General features: G+C 46.1%; 1 protein-coding gene across 3 annotated transcripts in view; it reads right to left on the bottom strand.

Annotated features, from left to right (window-relative positions):
• Positions 1–20,160, bottom strand: part of ASTN2 (astrotactin 2) — a 765,958-nt gene that overhangs the window by 396,598 nt on the left and 349,200 nt on the right. For 2 of the 3 annotated variants that reach the window (XM_080667806.1, XM_080667808.1), the window contains 3 exons: positions 14,179–14,263; positions 13,591–13,665; positions 12,691–12,828 (listed from right to left, as the gene is read on the bottom strand). In XM_080667806.1, the coding sequence (XP_080523932.1) occupies positions 12,691–12,828; positions 13,591–13,665; positions 14,179–14,263 (298 nt within the window). The remainder of the gene's footprint in view (positions 1–12,690; positions 12,829–13,590; positions 13,666–14,178; positions 14,264–20,160) is intronic. The other variant, XM_080667807.1, reaches the window with a different exon arrangement.

Below are 20,160 nucleotides of genomic sequence, written 5' to 3'. Positions count from 1 at the left end.
CTCTTCAAACTCACACTTGAGCTCCCGCAGGCGTCCATGACTTTTAAAAGCTTGCCAGGTGACACACATGTACCCGGTTGGAGAGCCACTCACCTCACCTAACCTAAGCAGGTAAGACCTGGCCTTCTAGAAGGAGAGACATTTAAATTGAGACCTAAAGGACAAGTAGGAGTGATCTTACTCATTGGAAACTGGTAGTGGTGCTGAATGTTGTGCATCCAAAATAGACCTGGTGACAAGAAAGCAGACATGATACCTAGACATGAATACCTGCAGAGTGCAATGTAGGGTGGAGGCAGGAGATGTAGGCAGGGACATGCGAGACATTTGGACTTCTTAGAAGGGCAAGGAAAACTACGAAATGAGTTCCATCAGGAATGACATAACGAGGATTCTGTGTTGGGAAAAAATATCCCCGAGGCCTGGATTTGAGGGTGGCAGGAGTGAAGGCAGGAGTGTGGTGAGGAGTTGATAGCCATGCCAAGAGAGAGGAAACAGTGACCCGGGCAGGAAGATAGGGGTCATGGAGCTCAGCAGCCTTGTGGTGAGGGTGAGTTCAGCGATGGGGCAATGTCAGATGCTGTGGGCAGGTGGAGACAGGGCTTCTACACTGGACTCTGGAGATTAGATAAGGCTTCCTGGGGGAGGTGGCGTATTCTGAGCCCTGTTGGATGGGGAGAAGACAGCCAGATGAACAGGCCGATGATGCCTGTGTTGTAGGCAGGAGGGACAGAGGCATGAGGAACTACAAGCACTCGAAGGCTGGCGCTTCTAGAAGGGACGTGGGGGATGTGACTGAAGAGAGAAGCCGGGCTAGACACCAAGGGCTGGGTTCCCCCTGAGAAGGGTGGGCTTTATCTTCCTGGCAACAGGCACAGGAGAGCGATGGAGAGGTCTAAAGTAGGCTTGCCATCTTGAGGAATATATTTTAGCTGCAGGCAGAGGGGTCAAGGAGGCAGGGAGAAAATCTAAGAGGCCAATCTGCCAACGCTCAGGAAGAAATATCTGCCCAGTGTTTGCATGGACTGGAGCTGAAGACGCGGGAGCTACCATCATAACTCAGCGCAGGGAGCAGGCCAGGCAGGCCCAGCTGGGTCTTCCCGGGCTCTAAGGGTCTGTTTGGCAAACCTTCCAGGTAAAAGAAGAAATCTCCTTTCCACCCAGAACACTCCTGTTAGCTGGGGATGGCGCGAGGAGGGAAGGAGCCAGGGGCTCACGCTGATGAAGAGTGAAGACACATGAGCAGTGAGTTCCAGAGAATCCATCCTTTCTCCGGAACACTTGCCTCTTCATCAGGCCCCACACAGGCCTGTCAGGCGCGAGTGGCTTTTTTGTGCATGTGCCCACTGGGCTCCCGTTGCCATGGTGATGGGGCCATAAGTCACGTCTGCTGCTTCTGCACAGAGGCGCTGTGATTTATGCCTGCCCGGCTGGGATTGTAAACTTTTTTTTAATGTTCAAAATCCGTCACAGCAAGGGCGGGCAGGGTGTCTCTGGCTCACTTTGCAGGAGCGCTTGCTGACACACCTGCCTGCAATGCTGCCACTCGCCCCCACAGCCCGGCCGCTGGACCCAGGCAGCCCCTGGGACCAGAGGGAACGGTTCCTATAGCACTCTTGGGCCAGCGAACAACCTTATTCCTGAGACCTTCCTGTTGTCCCAGGTTCAGTCTATGCATGCCAGCTTTTCCCTTCATGCTTCAATTTCTGGCTTATGAACCTGCACCCTATCCCAACCCCTTTAGAATTGGGACTTTATAGGGGTGCAATGGAATGAACATAAGTTTGAAATCACGCCTCCTGAGTTTTAGTTTGCTCATCTGTTCAATGGGGCTAATATAACATCATCTAAGGCAGGGCTTCTCAACCTTGGCAGTACTGAAATGGGGGTGGGGGTTGGAAGGGGTGCACTGTGCATTGTAGGATGTTTAGCAACATCCCTGGCCTCTAGCTGCTAGATGCCAGTAGCACCTTCCCAAATGTGGCAACCAAAAATGTTCCCAGACATTGGCAATGTTCTCTGAGGACAAAAACCATCCCCTTCAAGGCCCACGTCACAGATGAGGGAAGTGAGCCTTTTCCTTTTAAATGATGATTCCTCATCTTTCACGGGCTACTAAAATCTTTCCCCGAAGACCAGGCCCTTCTGGAGTACGTGGAACCGTGGGCTTCCATGACTGCTTCCCATCATGCCTCCCGAATATGCTACGTTCACTCGCGGGACTGGGCACCTCACAGCTGCCTCCCTCACCCTCTGGCACCCGTGCAGGCCCGGTGTCCAGATCCACATCACAGGCCCTCCCACGTGGTTCCGTTTCACCACGGCTAACCCAGTCTTGTTGCACATAGGAGGGAGGGTGTGGACAGGACTCTTAGAAGGCAACGTGATTGTTTATCGTGTGACCCCTGAGGTGCTGCTAAAGCCTGGCCTGTCTGGGTGAGACCAGGGCAGGGATTTCTAAGAGAACATTGTGAGAGCCTGGCAGGTAGAGGGGATTCTATCAGCTTAGAACCACCGATGTGATGGCAGCAGGTCCTTCTAGTTGGTGAGCCTATAGTGGTTTAAATGTGTCTCGGAACTCCAAGATGCATTTCAAGTCCCCTGCAATGTGGGTGGTCTGTTTACAGCTTAAATTCGAGCATTCCATTTGTAATACATTACAAGTGACAATGATAGGACCAGACAGTGTCTAGGAAGCACCTATATGGAGGCTTCAACTCTGCCTCAAGCCAGAAATTTATCTCAGGGAACAAATTGGCATCAAGATGAGATTATCCAAATATACCCCTGAGGGAACAGGTAGGTGGATAAAAGCAGATAAAGGGCGTAAGACAGCTCCATTTCTAATTCAGCCTCAATATCTCCATCCACATGACTTTCTTCTGCATCTCAGCAAGCAAAGATCTCTCTTCATTTTCCAGGTGGACACAGCCATCAAGTAATCAGATGCAAAGCTAGAAAGACCTCTGAATTCCACCAAGTTCAGAGATGCCTCTGCGCACACAACTCCCATCCGAGACTGAAGGTGGACATCGTGGGCTGGTCACCACACGTTTCCCAGCCGAGTCTGTCCGTAGCCTCAGAAATCCTTCCAACAGAATATGCTGGGCAGCCCTAATCACTTATCTGAGTGGGCAAATGACATGTTTGATATCTGCCATCTCTGATTTAGCCCAGCCTCTAAGGTAAATGGATATACAGAAGCCCAATGGGTTGGAGTAGATGTTTAGCTCATGGTCCTCCTACTCCCTTCCATGGCTGTGCCTGTGGTTGGTGGCCCTGCCCCCTAATCATAGATGACTAACTAGAAATGACCAGGGGTGGGCAAACTTTTTGACTCGAGGGCCACAATGGGTTCTTTAACTGGACCGGAGGGCCGGAACAAAAGCATGGATGGAGTGTTTGTGTGAACTAATATAAATTGAAAGTAAAGGAGCGGAGGGGAGAGCAAGAGAACCGGATAGAACAGCCGGATGCGGCCGGCGGGCCGTAGTTTGCCTATGGCTGATAGCCCATGCCAGGCCCCTATGATTCCTGCTCCAGGAATTTTCACAAACAGCAGCTGAAGGAAGAGAAGCCTTCACTCTTTAGTGGTAAGAACAGACTCTTGGGAGGTAGGATTAGCACACCACAGCCATGGGTGGGTGGGGACGGGCAGCAAGGAGTTGCGTCCTGGGAGAGGATGTAGCCATGCAGAAGTGATGCAGAGAAGGGAGGTGGAACCTTGCAATTCCCTTGACTCATTTCAGCAGCTATGCTCACCTCTCACCCTTCCTTCCCGTCATGATCATGGTGCCCTTCTAATACAGTTGTCGTTAAGCTCATTTTAACTGGGTTTCTATCCCCTGAAACCCAAGACATCCTGGCTAATAAAGATCAGGAAGGATTTCCACACAGGCAGGGAGGGAGGCATGGTGAGACGATGAATGACGCAGGGTCCTGAGAGCAGAAACCTATATTCAGATTCCAACTTGTCTGCCCACCAGCTGTGCTGTTCAAGCTCTTAGAATGTCAGTGTCCTCACCTGAGGAAAGGGGGCTTTAAAAACAGCTTCTATTGCCCAGCAGGTGTGCCTTCGTGGTTGAGCATCGACCTATGAACCAGGAGGTCAGGGTTTGGTTCCTAGTAGGGGGTTGTAGGAGGCAGCTGATCAATGATTCTCTCTCATCATTGATGTTTCTCTCTCCCCCTCTGAAATCAATAAAAATATATTTTAAAAAAATAGCTTCAGGAAGATGGCTACGGGATCACCTAGGAGAAGCTGTTTGAAGGCCTCTACCCAGAAAGCATGCCCACGCTGCCACTCATCACTGTCTTTGGTGTGGATTCAGGACTGAAACCCAGGTGTCCCGACTCCCAGCTCAGCCTGCTTGCCCAAGAATCATGCTTTCATGCCTCTCCCTTCTCTCTCTTTTATTCTTCTAAAAATCTGCAGTCCCATTTCAACATCAGAAGTTGGAAAGTGTTTAACTTCTAATGCAGATGTAACAAGTCATTTCTCAGTTTCACTGTATCTGCAAAGCCTTCTGTAATTCAACATCAAATATTTATTATTACATTTATTAAAGTTTTAATAATTTAGCATCTGCTGCATGGCAGCGAGGAGCTTAGCTAACTGGTTCTCCTGTAGCCAACCGGGGTCACTTCAATATTTATATTGCAAAGTTTCCATTTGAGTTTCATTTAGCAGAGCCCGTGCCGTGGCCCTTTCGCCGGAGCTGACAGTTGGCGCATGCTCCAGCCTCCCCAGTGGCCCAGGCTAAGGGAGATCTGGTGCTGAACAGCGTTTGGAGAGATTTACCGAGTCTGGGCAAAACTCATCCTAATAGACTTCACTTTTATTACGATCGCTAAACTCAAACGGGGGAAATATATATGTCTCCAGGCTTACTGGCTGAATGACAGGCAGGAAGGCTGTGAAGAGCTGTGGGCATATAGTACATCCACTTGGTAGGACGCATGGAGGCCCTTGTACTAATGCTTCCCAGAGGGGCTTCCTTCTCCTAACAGGAGGGGTATGCTTGTGCAGGGCAAGTTCTGATGCCCAAATTCCAGGAATGCAGCTGTGAGTGCCACACGGACTCCCTGTTTCTCCCAGAAGCTTCCCCCTTTCCCACTTAGCGCTTCGTCTTCCACCAGCATGGGATGGACTTCCGCATGCATGATGGACTAAGACAGAAAGCCCCATGAGCCGACCCCTCGATCTTACAGAGAATCCTCCTCCACAGCAGCCAGCATTTCCTGACTGTTCACCAAACAGCCTGAGTTCAAATCCTGATTCTGTGACTCACTGTAATAGTTGGGCAGATAACTTAAACCTTTTGAGCCTCAGCTTCCTCATCTGTAAACAGTAGTAACCCCAGGATTGACTTGTTGTGCGGTCAGAACCAATGCATGCAGCGTGCCCAGTCAGGGCCTGACAGAAAGGAAGTGCTCAATACATGGGAGCCATCACTATTTATAACTATGGGGCTAAGCATTTAAACATATCTCATTCGATTCTCAAAAACATCCAAAGATATAAGAGCAGTTACCATGCCCATTTACAGAGGAAACTGAGGCTCAGAAAGTTTAAGGAACTTAACCAAGATCAGCTAGTAAGTGGTAGAGCTGGGATTTGAACCTGGGCACCATGGCTCCAGCTCCCTCACTATCCCCTTCACCCAATCCTCCTCTCTTCTGTGTTTCAAGCAGGTAAGCGGATTGATTGCCTATTGAAGTTCTTTTCCCTTTGGCAACGTCTGCGTGTCTGCATGAATAATTGGTGAGGAAGGGGAAAGTGGCAGAGGCATGATAGGGCTGAAACGCTAATGAGAACTGAGAAAGCCACCCCTAACTCAATATCCCTGCTGAGAAGGGAAGTGCTCAGCTGCCATGAGTGTGCCCACATGTGCGTGCGTGCACACCCAGACCCACACCCACACCCACACCACTCATTAACAAAATCCACTCAGCATTACTCATCTCTAGTAGGAAGGAGGAATATTGGGAATGAAACCAAACAAGGCCTCTATCAGGTACCTCTGTCAGACTGTGTCTGTTTGGGCCTTCCCATCCAGGTATCTCCTGACATGTTATCACCTGCCTTGGCCTGGCCTCACTCCTGCCTACTCCACACACCTGATGGCCTGCTATTCCTTCCCTCTTGCCGTTGCCATTGATGTCTACCGTGATCAGGAGGAAAGATGACACATCCCTTCTCACTATGGTACTGCTTCTGTACCAGGAACTTGAACTTGAGTCACCTGACCTCACGGCATCATGTGCTCACTTCCTTATCTGTACTATAGCGCCTGCTTAAACTCCTAAAACTCCTCACTCCTTCAACACCAATGACATGTCAGATGCTGTACAGGTTATTCTACAAATGTTATGCAGTCCTAACAGCAAAATCTGAGGGAAACACAACAATCTGGATTGGGCAGGTTTGGAAATGGGGGTTTGGAGAGGTGAACTGACTTGGCCCAAGAAGTTCAGGGAGCCAACTGTGGTGTCAGGATTCGCACCCAGGTCTGCAGAATCTCAAGCCTATACTCTCTTCCTAGTCTCCGCATGTCTAAGCTCAGCAGCTGTGCCCATCACACAGGGGCACCTAGGGTGCTTCTGTGGAGGATTTTGCTGTAAGGCTGATGGTCCCCATTTCCTGAGCCAGAATTCGGTATCTGGAGCAGTCACACAAGAGCATCTGCTGGGGACCCTGGAGTGGTGGACACACTGTCCTCAGGAACCCTGAGGCTTTTGCTCATTGTGCTAGGCCAGGTGGCCCACAGCTGAGGAGAGAGGGTATTCAGTTTCCTTTCCCCCTCTCACCTATCCTCCACCACTTGCCCCTGGGCACTGTACTCCAGACACGCTGAACTGGAACTTCCCTCATCGGGCATGCCACTTGAAGCCCCAGGTCCTGTCCATGGAGAGAACAGCTGAGGGTGTGTGTGTACGTGTGTGTGTGAGTGTGCCCAACATCCATTCGCTGTCTGTCCTTATTTCCTGGGGGAACTACCTGCCTATAATCCACAGGGTGAAGGTCCCTCTAACCTTGCTGGTTTCAAGAGTGGGTTGGTGGCCCAGGTCTGGCTTATTAGAACACTTTTCCCCTTATGGCACTGGGATATTGGCAAATGGCCCCAAACAGGCCAAAGAGAGGCATCAACACCTAGAGATGAGGAGTATGGAGTAAGGAGCCTGATTCTCAGGTTTGAATCCGGGTTATGATGTTTACTGGCTGTGTGACCTTGGACAAGTAATATAACCTCTTTGTGCCTCAGTTTCCTCATGCATTAAATGGGGCTAGTCATGAAGATTAAAGGAGCTCATTTCAGTCAAGCACTTGGACACTTCTGTCTTAAAATGCCGCTTGTTATGGTTCTTTGGGCTCCTGCAAATAATCCAGAGTGACCAACCTATCTCAGGATTCTTAACTTAAGCACATCTGCAAAGACCCTTTTTTCCAAATTAGGTAGCATTTCCAGGTTCCTGGCTGAGAGTTCACAATTTGGCCCAGAAGTCCTCTCCTCTCTAAGGTCTTCCCTGTAATCCCCAGGTGAGTTTAGTCACCTCCTCCCTGTGCCCCTTCTCAGCCTGAACTTTCCCACTATCCCTTTCCCCTGTCCCAAAGCATGGCATCTTCTTGTTTGCAATGTTGTCTCATTCCGTGCACGGAGATCTCTAGTCTTCACATTTTCATTCCTCCAATACTGAGCCGGGCATACAGTAGGTGTGCAACAAATTGTTAGTGCTTGGAATGGAGAGGCAGAAAGAATAAGGAACCATTCTCATTTCTATTCAGAACGAATTCAGTGAGAAAACTGTCACCCACTGAGCAATGCTAGTGTGCTTTCCGACATCCAATAGTTCCTTCCACAACATGCAGGGACTTAACAGTGTTTCCCCACTTCGTTTTCATTGATTTGAGATCATAAAAACATCACTAAGGGGCTCCAAAAGCTGGGCTTTGTGGATGGTTATTATTCCAACGATAACAGCTTCGCATCTCCCTTGTAAGAAGAACCCGCTCTGGCTGAAACGGTGAAGAAGGCCCAGTTCGCAGCAATAAGTGTTGTCTGCCATGCTTCTCTCTCCACGAGTATCTTTCATTTCATCTCTCAAGACGGTCTCTTGTTCCATGCTCCTCGCTACACCACGGGGGTCCTTATTCATCTCTGTTCCCCTCCAGTCCCTGGCACAGTGGCAGGCACACAGGAGGGGCCTAGCCAAGGTTTTCAGAGTTGAAAGGAAGCTGTCTGCAATTTAACGAGAGAGCGCTGGGCTCCTCCACCTTTGTAGCTGACATCATTAGAGTCTCCAATGCTGAAAACCTCACTCCCAGCAGCTTCCTGCTGGGCCAGGCTGGGCAAGGGAGCTGTCCAGGGGAGCATTCTCATCTTTGGCCCTTCCCACTCCTGGCACGTGAAAGCCCTCCCTCCCACCTTCGACACCACACAGCCCAACGCTGTCCACAGTCCAAAGTTAATTGCTAATGTTTTCTTTCCTGCAAATGCTTTTCTAATTCCTTTGGTCAGGATTTTTTTCTTCCTTTTCCAACCCCCTCAAGGCACGCTGTGTGTCCCGCACACGTGCCTCTGCATTCATTCTGCAAATATCTCCATGCACACAAAGCCCCCAGACTTACCACACCGTATAGCTTTGGCATATTCATTTAAGTCTCCCCCACACCCCCTGACAAAGGGATTGATGGGAATGCTCAATACTAAGACACTATTGATTTTAAGATGCATCATAGAATGGATGTGGCCTTTCAGCAAAAGAAACAAAAAAGAACTAAAAAGATGAACATAAAAAACTGCTATACCATGCCACAATAACAGCAAAGTAGTAACTGATACTTCTTGAGGTCACCATGTGCCTGACTCAGTGCTTTTCAATGTATTATGTCATTTAGTTTCACCTTCTAGGCATAGGTACTATCTGCACTCCCCACAAGGGCTGATGGCCACAGAAAAGCTCCTGCAGGACACAGATGAAGGACTGGGATCTGAACTCAGCTCAGCTAAGCTCCAAAGCCCATGCCTTTAAAACAATGAACTACCTTATATCATAAAGTTTATGTTTAATAAAAACAGAGCATACATAAAGAAGAGTGCAAATCATAGTTGTAGAGCCTGAGCATTTTATAGATTCAAAACATCCAGGCACCTACCACTCAGATCAAGAATTAATTATTATCTGCATCACAAAAACCTTTTTGTGTTCTCCCAACACCACTGCCCCTCTATCACGCAAAGGTAATCCCCAACCTTTCTTCTACCTTCATGGATTAGTTTTACTGGTTCTGATCTTCATATAAACATATATAGTTGACCCTTAAACAACACATGGCGTTAGGGGTACTGACCTCCCCCATGACCTCCACACAGTTGAAAATCTACATGTAACTTTTGACTCCCTCCAAAATTAATTCCATTATTTGTTTGCGGCTTCCATAATTCAATTTTATATTTGTGAGATTCATCAATAGTGATGGGTGTGGTGGTTGTGTTCTTTAGTAGTCATTATTAATAGTATTCCAGTGTATGATCATTCCATAATTCATATGTCTGGTTTTTTATCAATATGTGGATTTTCCCAAGCTTTCTAGCAATACAAATGAATATACTTGAATGTATTATACACATTTCTGTTAGGTATATTATTCAGAGTGGAACCCATGGGTTATAGAATGTGGAGACATTCAACTGAAATAGATACTGCTCAACTGGTTTGCAAAGTGGTCAGTCTAACTGCCATTTCCACTACCAGGGTGTGAGAGTTCCAGTTGTTCCCTATCCTCACCGACATTTCTTATCATCAGTTATTTTAAATGTAGCCACCCAGATAGATAGTGCTGAACATTGGACTGCTAAATTGCTCTGCCTCCCATAATGCGAGATTCCTTACTTATGCAATATTCTGTCACAGACTAAAATACAAAAATCAACTAGCAAAGCGTCTCTAAGTTTTCCTTTACAATTCTACCGGAAGGCTGATCTTTTTCTTTCTGACTCTGCTTCTCATCTCTTTGTTGTGATTCCGTGGCATGTTATTGGCTATCTATAATTACGATCTATTATTTATTAATGTCGCACATATCATCTGGTTAGAACTTATTAATCTTTAAACTCCCCTGATATGCTTGCCTGGGCATTAGCATGTCAAACAAGGTTTATTCGTACAGCTTGAAAAACTCAACCTACACAGCACAGATTCTGCTGAATGGTGATGATCACAATCTTTTCCCCACCCTTGCAGTGAAACCAATGGGCATGTGAGAGGTAAATTCAAGAGAAAACTTAAAAGGCTGTCTGTCTGTGTGATCGCTTCAAGCCCAGACAAAGGCATGTGGGCCAAGAAGGATAATAATTTAGTGCCCGAATCAAACCAGTACTCTTCAGTTATTTTCACAACTTTTCTTTAAAGGAGAGGCTTCCCGTTTGTCGAGAAAGGGTAGAGAAGGAGGGTCCATAGCTGCTCTGCAGTCCTGAGCAACTCTGCTCTGGCCCCAACTTGATGAAAGCATACCCTCCAGATAACCAGGCACAGCATCCTTAGCCGGAGCTCAAGGAGCATCTAATGCTATTGGACCATGCCCCTTGAGGTCTCCCTCCTTTCAATGTACTACAGTATTCCTTCCAACTACATCCAATACTCTCCCTGAAATGCATTCTACAACTTATATTTTTCTCATTTCTTTTAAACATTTCCAAAGATGTGTTAGAGTCCCTAAAGATTGATACTGTGGGACCCTCTTGGCCGGCTTGCTATTTAAAGTAATTCAGATTGAAGGAGGTCAACCAGCTATTTTATCCTGAAGATTATGGTCTTTCTCAGCAGCATGACACAGTATGTCACCTTCCCAACACTGCCTTCCCCCACTATCACCAGTTTCTACATACTATTTAATCATTACAACTCCTGGGAAATGTTTCAATGAAATAGTTAGGAAAATGGGTTCCAGAGCTGGAGAGATCTAAGTGGAAATTTGGTTCCATCACTTAACTAGTAAAGGCATCACCTTTATGGCTCATTATATTTTACTCTGTAAAATGAAAACAATAATAATAGCATCAACTCATGGGGTTGACGTAAGGATGTAATGAGACGTCAGGAAGGTGTTGGGCACATCGGAAATGATCAATGGATATGAATTATTACTACACTCTGTGAGGAAGGCACTGTTATTATCCCATTTGGCAAAGAAATGGAAACTGGGCAAGTGGATGTGACCAGGATCACATAGCTCATACATGGCAGAGATAGGATTCTAACCCAAGGTGAGGATTCTCATCAGTCAGTCTGACAGCTTCACCGAAACCACAAATTCAACGTCAACAGTACAGAACTCTGAGGAAAGTCAGTAGAGACTGTCTTGCAGTTGATTGCAGGCAAGCTCATTGGATATCTTTAATAGTCTTTCAACCAGGTGGTCTCTGCTCCACCTTTAAAATGTGCAATACAGAGGAACCTTACCACATGCTTTAAAGGTCTCATCGACTTCAATTTCTATCAAAAATGGAAAATTACAATCTACCATTAATTAATTTATGTGTGCCTGAAACCGTCTTCGTTCTTCATAATTACCACTTCATTTCCTAAATGGTATCCCTTTTGCAGTCTATTCTTTTTTTTAAAACTACCTCTTTTGGGAAATACCAAGAGCCTGAAAAATCATGTCTGGTTCATTCCCCCCATGAAAAGTTGAGAAGATGAGACTAAACAACCTGTAAAGCAGGGATAGTTGGGTTCTAGCAGCTTCCTATCAAGGTGCTATGGACATATGATAACATCTTGACCCAGAATGACTCAAAGGCAGTGGTAGAGTAACAATCACTGGGGGTAGGAATTGCCATGACTCCAAGTTCAAGTTCAGGGGCTAATAAGCGTGTACAAGCCAATTCTAAAAGTATACTCGGAGTCCATTTTTAATAACATTTAAATTTCTAAAATGCTTCTCTTAATCCAATTGGGAGAAATAAAAAAAACCCTCCAGTAAAAAACTTCAAGATAGTACTAGGATCAAATCTAAGACCACTGGTTTAATTAAATCAATAAACATTTAGTAGAGGTCCAGTATGAGCTGGGAACTGGGGATTAAGAAGCTAAATAAGTTATTTTCTTTGACCTTAAGATAGTCTTCCCTAATGGAACAGAATGATATGTAAGCAACTGCTTGACACACAGAAGAGCTAGTCTATAATGAAGTTAACTACAAGGTATAAAACATGTAAGGAGGGATGCAGTCTCCATCCCTTCATGAGTAAAGAACAAACACATTAGACCTGGACATTGAGAACATATGAAGTAGCCCAAAATCACCACAGAAAGCATCGCATTCTCCAACCGTTCACTTTCATGACTCTCCGATATAGGATTAAGGAATGGTCTTTGATAAGATAAGCTCATTCATGATCCCGTGATGTGCCAGGTGATGTTTTAGCCTAGCCCATATTTTATATATGCCCTGAAGTAGAGTAAGGATGTTGAAATACAAGGCCTCGAGGCCCACCAATGGAGGGCACTATTTGGAGCATGGAGCATAGCATACGTAACAGAGATCCTCACATCATTTACAAGGCAGCTGCCTACTGCAACAATATGAAGGGTACTTCTTCACAGGAGTTCCTGTGGTCCTGAAACAGGGGCTTCCAGGGCTCCAAGAAGACCTTGCTACGAGGATACTGGAGAGGACTTCCCTACCTGACATCTGCAGGGTCTTCTGTGACGAGCACGTCAGTCTTGCAGCTGGCCAGGGGGTTGATGGACAGCTCCACAGGCGGGACCACAAAGCTTTTGCTGACAGGAAGCCAGAGTCCTTGGCCCAAGCTGAAAGTAGACCTGCAATGTAAGAGTTTCCATTGGGGAACTCCCTAGGAAGCAGAGTGAAAACTGAAGAAATGGATCTCCCCCCACCCCCATCCCTTCTCGGACCCTTTTTCTCTTCCCCACCCAATTGAGTCCCCTGCATTCTCCAAGGCACAATTTAGGCCCACTCTGCTCAGACTTGGATGGTCATTTCTAAAAACTATTAATCTTGGAGCCCATGTGAGTACAGGGCCTGCTTCCGATAAACAGTGGGCTCTTTGAGGACAGAGACCATCGCAGCTCTGCCTTCCCAAGCACTCCTGGTACCTAGCCGAGTTCCATGCTTGACTGCTTAGTCAGCAGGGAGGTCTGCACAAACGTTAAAAGCCTGCACTCTGAATCCATTTGAACCCAAATCTGATTTCCAGTCTGCCACTTAATTTGCTGTACGTCTTTATCAGCTTAGGTATTGACGTTTCACACGAGATTTCATGGAGCTAGCAGGAACAGGGCCTATAGTTATAGGATATTTTTAAACCACTAGACGAGATAATCAGTAATGTCTTTTCCAGGTTAACTACCTCAGTCCCTAAGTCTAGATGCCAGACAGATAAGAAATAGATCTCCATAGTAACCGAGGCTGTGATGGTACATCTGTGCCCATGAGAGTCCCTCTGCACTCATTACAGCCCAGAAGTGCACAGGTTCAATCAGCTAAGGAGGCGTAATCACACTTCCCCATGAGAACCCCACTCCACTCCCCAGCATCGAGCCCCGACAGGATTCTCAACTCACCTGAGAATCTTTTCCGGGGCTTGCTCCCCCGTCACCAAATCGTAGCCCCTCTCAAGTGTTGTGTAAGGCCAAGGTCTGTAGGAAGAATAGGAGGAAAAGAAAAGCAGTCAGGAGGTAATATTAGTCAGAAGTAGGTAGTATTCATAAAAGAGTAGCTTTATAAACAAGCAAGTTTTGCAGAAGTAATTCTGTACTGGGTAAGACTATGTATATATTAAAAAAATAATGTCTCCATCATATGGAAGGACTCAGCCCCTTTAAATTCCAACTTGTCCATGATGGAGTGATGTACAAAACCCTGCTTCTGTTTCCTCATCAGTCCACTTTAGGAAGTGTTCTTGGATTACTTGTGGTCTGGGAGGGGGTGCTACATGTCAGCATTTATTCTCTAGAAGAGTCATCATGTACCTTTAATACTAAAATGGGGTTTAGTGGGAAATAAGATTCATTTTCCATCGGGTTTTGAAGAAATAAAAATGTTACAGAAAAAGAGTCCTCTTTACGAAGTGGTTTGGGGTCCCTGGGAACAGAACCGAGAAAGTGGGGACGGTCCTCCATTGTCCCTGCCCAATGTCCCTTGCCACTCACCCTTCGCTCTGTCCCCAGTCACTGCGCACACACAGGTGTCTGTGCACTGGGTCAGGGGCATAGCCTTCGTGGCAGCTACACTCTCCTGTAAGTAAAAAGAGAAAGCAGTCTTGTGAAATGCCGCTCGCACAAAATAGTCTTCTCCCCTGGTGTCAGTGTTTTCTCAGAAAATACAGCGAGCTGCTTCATTCTGCCCACGGAAAGAGGGGTTTCTGGTCTACCCACCACGGTGGGTAATAAAGCATTTATTCATTTGTTCATTCATTCGTTCATTCATTCAACAAATCCCGACCACAATGCCCTGCCAGGCTCTCTGCCTGGCACAGGGGATACAGAGATCAAGGTACAACCCCGATGCTGAAAGAGCTAATGGCTTAATGAGGGAAACAGAAAGTGGCCCGGTGGCCACAAATGGAGGGCTTGTCCTCAAATAGCTAAGTGATGATAAAGTACATTTGTACTGAAAGTGTAATCAGAAAATTGAATTCTCTCCAACTGAGTGAACAATCCATGCTCATTTGTAAGCCACAAATCAAATGCCACGCATGCAAATATTTTTGATTTTCCCTTTTGGAAAAGAATTGTTTTCATTTACAATCTACAGATTTTAGTTGTTGTTTGGTTATTTTAATTGGTTTTACTCTCCTCTCTTCCCTTCCTTTCCCCTTTTGTTCCCTTTCATCTGCCTACCTATCTATCTACTCATCCATCCATCCATCCATCCATCCATCCATCCCTCTATCCCTCCCTCCATCCATCCATTGATGTATTCACGCATCACTTTTTGTTTTGTTTTGTTTTTCTGGCCATGTCTTACGCTTAGTTGAACAAATTCTTGCCAGCATCCCACACTGCCTTAAGTGCATTCCCCTTTGGCCAAGCTCATTTGGCATGGCCAGTGGCTGTCTCATGTCCTAGCATATCCTCAGAGCTCAGAATCCTGGAAGGTTTTTCAGAAACTCTGTCCTACCCCCTTGCTACTACTCTCTGTCCTGTTCCACTGTACACGCCTTAAGGTTTTGATCCAATTAGTTGTTAGTTTTTCCTAAGGTGTATGTGTAAAATGTTCACAGATGCTTTTCCAAAAATAGATGTATAAAAAAACGTGTTTGGGAAACATGGTACCATTCCTCAGAGCTAGTAGAGTGTGCTTCTGCATGAGGGTGATACACATACAGTTTTCCCTAAACTTATTTCACTTTGGGAAGCTTGCTGGTGAACAAGTCACAGGCTTAGTCCTGTGTGGAACACACCTTGGAAAATGCTGGAAGGAAGTGGGCTGGTTTAGCTCACTGTCTGGAACAGAGTAGGTGCTCAGCACTGCGAGCTGAATGGATAACATGCTATGGCTCTGGTAAGTTTCTAGACTATCAATGTCAGGTTGCATACTTTCTGGTCCTCTGGTGATCACACCCATGCACACCCCCAGGTACACCGCAGTTCTTCCATCCCGCAGGCATTCTATTTGGTCTGACGTGAGGGTTTTCAAACCACGTTTCCCAGAAAGAGTATATATTTCAATGAGGGAGATTTAGGGACTTCGCATCTTTCAGATTTTAATTGATTTTTTAAAAATTATGTTTCTCAGAGGGAAGGTGGGAGTGGAGAGAGATTAAGCAATTAACTTATATGCATATATGCATAACCCATGGACATACACAATAGTGTGGTGAAGGCCTGAGGAGGGAGTGGGTGTGGAGGGGGCATTAATTAGGAAAAAAAGGGGTCATCTGTTATACTTTCTACAACAAAGATTAAAAGAATCTCTAAAAGTAAAAAAAAATTAAAAAGGGGGGACTAAACGCTTGGCAGTTATATGCTAGAATTTAGGGCACTGGAGAGCGCCTCCACGTTATGTTTTATGCAGGCCTCATTAAAATAATCTCCTGTCATCTCTGTTTCACTGAGGAGGGTACTGAGCCTGGAGTCAAGGTGCTAACAAGCTCATGCTATTTACAACTACATGTCTTACGAATCAGGCTTTTCTCACCCTTGTGCAACCCAAACAAAACGTGGCAGCGACTATGATGCTAGGGCAACACAGGTTGTACAACTGTCACCCATTACTCCTGTTTTCAAAACGTTCGTATTCATCAAATAACCTTACTGTTTTCATTGATTCACTATACGCGTTATGTATTCGACCTTATACAAAGCACTCCGAGTGTTGAAAAACACTCTAACTGGTTTTATATATCACAGTGCTGCTTAATCTTTGTACCCCCAGCATTAGGAGATAGCTGGCAATCAGCCCGGGCTTAATAAATGTTAGCCGAACTAGGTAGTAAGACAGAATACAGGGTGAAGAATGGGTCAGAGACAGTATTCAAAATATTCAGTATAAGACTGTAAAGAGGCAGAGGGAGAAGCGAGGAGAGAGAGCAAGGTCTCCCTTTCCCCTTCCCTGGACACCTGGCCCATCAGAAGGGGCTGCGTGCAGGCAGAGGTGGTCTCTAACTCTCCTCTCAGCATCATGCCCAGGGAATTCCACTGAATGTGGGTGCTATAAGTATGTGAGACCTAATGGGCCCATGATGGTTACTGGAGGTAAAACTAGTGGAAGAGAGGGCTGAAATCCTTGACATGTGGATGAGAGCAATTCACCAACGTGGGAGGGGTAGGTCACTAACAATGTGTTAAAATGCAACAGTCCCTTCATGAAATATTCACCACTTGAAGCACATCTAATATTAAAGATTAAAAGTCCTGTGATTTGTCCTCGAGACTCCCAGGACTGATTTATGATCTGCCACAAGCCACAGTCCTCATGATTCATAATGGAAGAGGTGAAAGTGTGAGCTCTGGCGAAGGGACAGGGAGTCAGGCCGGGGCGGGCAAGGAGGGCTGCTGGGAAGGGCAGTGGCAGAAGTACCTGTCTCTCTTATCAGTGACTCCGCAGGAAAAGGCACAGGTCGTTTTTCCTCCTTTCCCTCCCTTTGGGAGTATTAGTGAGAATGAAAAATCTAGACAGGAAAAGGATGCTGCTCTATTTTGCTCGTTCTTTCTCATGTGCTTACGAGGCAAGTTTCCCCTGCCTCTGAACGGATCATTAATTACTAACGCTCAGTATACAACAAATATGTATTCTGCCAATGAGAGGCATTCATGGGGCAGTGGGGGTCAGGGGGTGGGGGAGAGCAGAAAGCTGCCTGAAGAACGGGAAGTGAGACAGAGGGAAAAGTGAATGAACACTGCCTGCAGACAGACCTGGGTTCCAGTCCTCACTTTCTTTCTCCCTAGACCAGCCTTGGGCAAACTACGGCCCGTGGGCCGGATCCGGCTGTTCTATCCGGTTCTCTTGCTCTCCCCTCCGCTCCTTTACTTTGAATTTATATTAGTTCACACAAACACTCCATCCATGCTTTTGTTCCGGCCCTCCGGTCCAGTTTAAGAACCCATTGTGGCCCTCGAGTCAAAAAGTTTGCACACCCCTGCCCTAGACCCATGGTCTTGGGAAACTGACCTCATCTTTTCAGGACTTGGTTTTGTCAACTACAGAATGGGATGGCAGTGCCGTCACTCTCACAGAGTTGATGTGAGATTACACTGAAGTGGTGAAGGGTGAAGCTCATGGTTCAGTTTCCTCCCCTTTCCTTTCCCTGAATTCTGATATGTCGCAACATAGCGACTCTAAGGACTTTGTGGGGCCTCGTGGGGCCTCAGTTTTCCCATCTGCAAGATGGAAAACTGTAGTAGATGTTCCTCAATTTCGAGCACCAATGAGAGTCCGTTGTCTGTGTTGTCTTTCCAGACCCCGAAGACACTGTGTGTTTCAGCCTTCGCTGTGATCCCCTTTATCAGCTGGGCCAGGTGACTGTGGCAAGATGTCCATCAATGCCGGGGCCATTGGCTTTATTGACTTCTGTTTCCCATTTCGCTGGCTCAGCCTACCCTCCACTATTTGCAACCGAGCATTTCCTTCTTGCAAGATGCAAGCCTCTGACAGCCAGAGCCAGGATGGAGCCCTCCCCTGGGTGAGGCCTTTCCTAGGTCCTGCCCCTGCACACGCAGGGCTGCCAGGCTGCCAAAGCGCAGCTCCAGGGACTCAGGCGTACCAGGTGCCCGTGCTCCCACACTGCGGGCACTACAGGGGCTCTGGCAAGGATGGGGCTGCACCCATCTTGCTCACCGCTGCTTCCAATGCCTGCTGCGTCCAATGCCTGCTGCACTGCCGGGCACCTACACAAGTAAGGGGTGCATTTCACAATAGTAATCCTATGCCAATGGGATGGCGAAATTTTTCAAAAAATTGGTCTGTTCTCCCCACTAACCTGGGAGTTTCTTGTTTGCAGAAACCTTTTCTTTTTTAAATTTTTTTTTTATTGATTTCAGAGAGAAAGGGAGAAAGAGCGATAGAAATATCAATGATGAGAGAGACTCACTGATCGGCTGCCTCCTGCGCGCCCCCTACTGAGGATCGAGCCCACAATCCAGACTTGTGCTTTGACCGGGAATCGAACTGTGACCTGCTGGTTCATAGGTCGATGCTCAAACACTCAGCCACACCAGCCAGGCAGAAATCTTTTCTTAATCATCTTCACATCCTACCAATTAGTATAGTGCCCGATGAAGGGTAGGCAGTGCATTTGCTAACTAAACACATGAATAGAGGGGTGAGTTAGTGAATACATAAATATGTTCTAATGTTCATATATTCAGGGTGGCTTCATTTAGAATAATGACGGTTCTGCTGAAGATTGAAAGAAACATTCATACATCCAGGACATGTACTTGCCAAGGAGATGGAAAGTGTAAACATGAGTGCTGGTAAAATGTCTAAAATAGAATTCCATTTCACATCAGAGCAGGAAGAGCTCTTAAGGATCATCTAGTATGAATAGTTTTTCAGAAGAAGAAACACAGCTCAGAGAGGGGAGGCTTTGGGCCAAATCACAGGATTAGAACCCAGGGTTCCTGGCCATGACCTCAGCATCCTTTAACGGCACTGGTGCTTCCATCATTCAACATTATACCTGGCAACAATTTCTAGGGATTCTTTTTTTCCCTTGGTCCTCCTCTGACATGTCCGAGTGTCCTACAATGACAATGTATTGCATTTACAAACAGGGATTATTATTTTTATTTTTGGTTAATCTTTACCCAAGGATATTTTCCATTGATTTTTAGAGAGAGTTGAAGGAAGGGGGAGAGACACACAGAGAGAAACACTGATGTGAGAGAGAGATTAATTGGTTGTCTCTCACATGTGGCCCGACCTGGGGCCAGGGATCTAGTCTGCAACCGAGGTGCATGTCCTTGACGGGAACTGAACCCAAGACCCCTCAGTCCATAAGCTAATGCTCTAATCACTGAGCAAAATCTGCAAGGGCTATTTTCTTAATATAATGAATTTGAAATAGTCTTAAAAGATTAAAAACAAACATTTATATGGAATTGATAATGCAGCCCTTAAAAAAAATAGAGTTTACTCTCTTCATTAAAGTGGTTCCCTTATGGGAATTCAATGAAATAGACTTTCATTGTGCTAATTACTAGAACTCTGTATTATTAGCTATAGATGAGTTGCACTGGTTTTAACGTATTTATTTTTTCCACTTATTGAATTCTCACTTTTTGTTACATGCATTCTCACTGCATAAACAATTGGGTAAAAACAACAGAAGCCCTCAGTTATGAACAATCTGAGTTTATCTTGTTTGAGGCTCTCCTAAATCACTTAGAAACAGACAGTGCCTCATGGGAGCTGTGTTGGGCTGGTGGGCTGGAGAGATGGTTCAGACTGTGGGCCCTGGAATCATCTCATTTTGGATGTAAATCAGGGCTCTGCCTCTTAGCACTTAGCATTTGTATGAACTTGACCAAGTCACTTCGCCTCTCAGAGTCTTCTTCCTAATCTGTAATGAGCGATATCAATGATCTGCTGGAATGATCAAAGATATATTTGAAAAGTCCTCAGAGCAATCTTGGGCACATTTCTTCTTGTTGAAAACATCATACCTGTTTTGAGCCTTTGTTACTATT

Source organism: Plecotus auritus (assembly GCF_963455305.1).
Source record: "Plecotus auritus genome assembly, chromosome: 5".
NCBI lineage: Eukaryota > Metazoa > Chordata > Mammalia > Chiroptera > Vespertilionidae > Plecotus > Plecotus auritus.
Note: the sequence above shows the minus strand (reverse complement) of the source record. Positions and strands in the feature narration are given on the sequence as shown.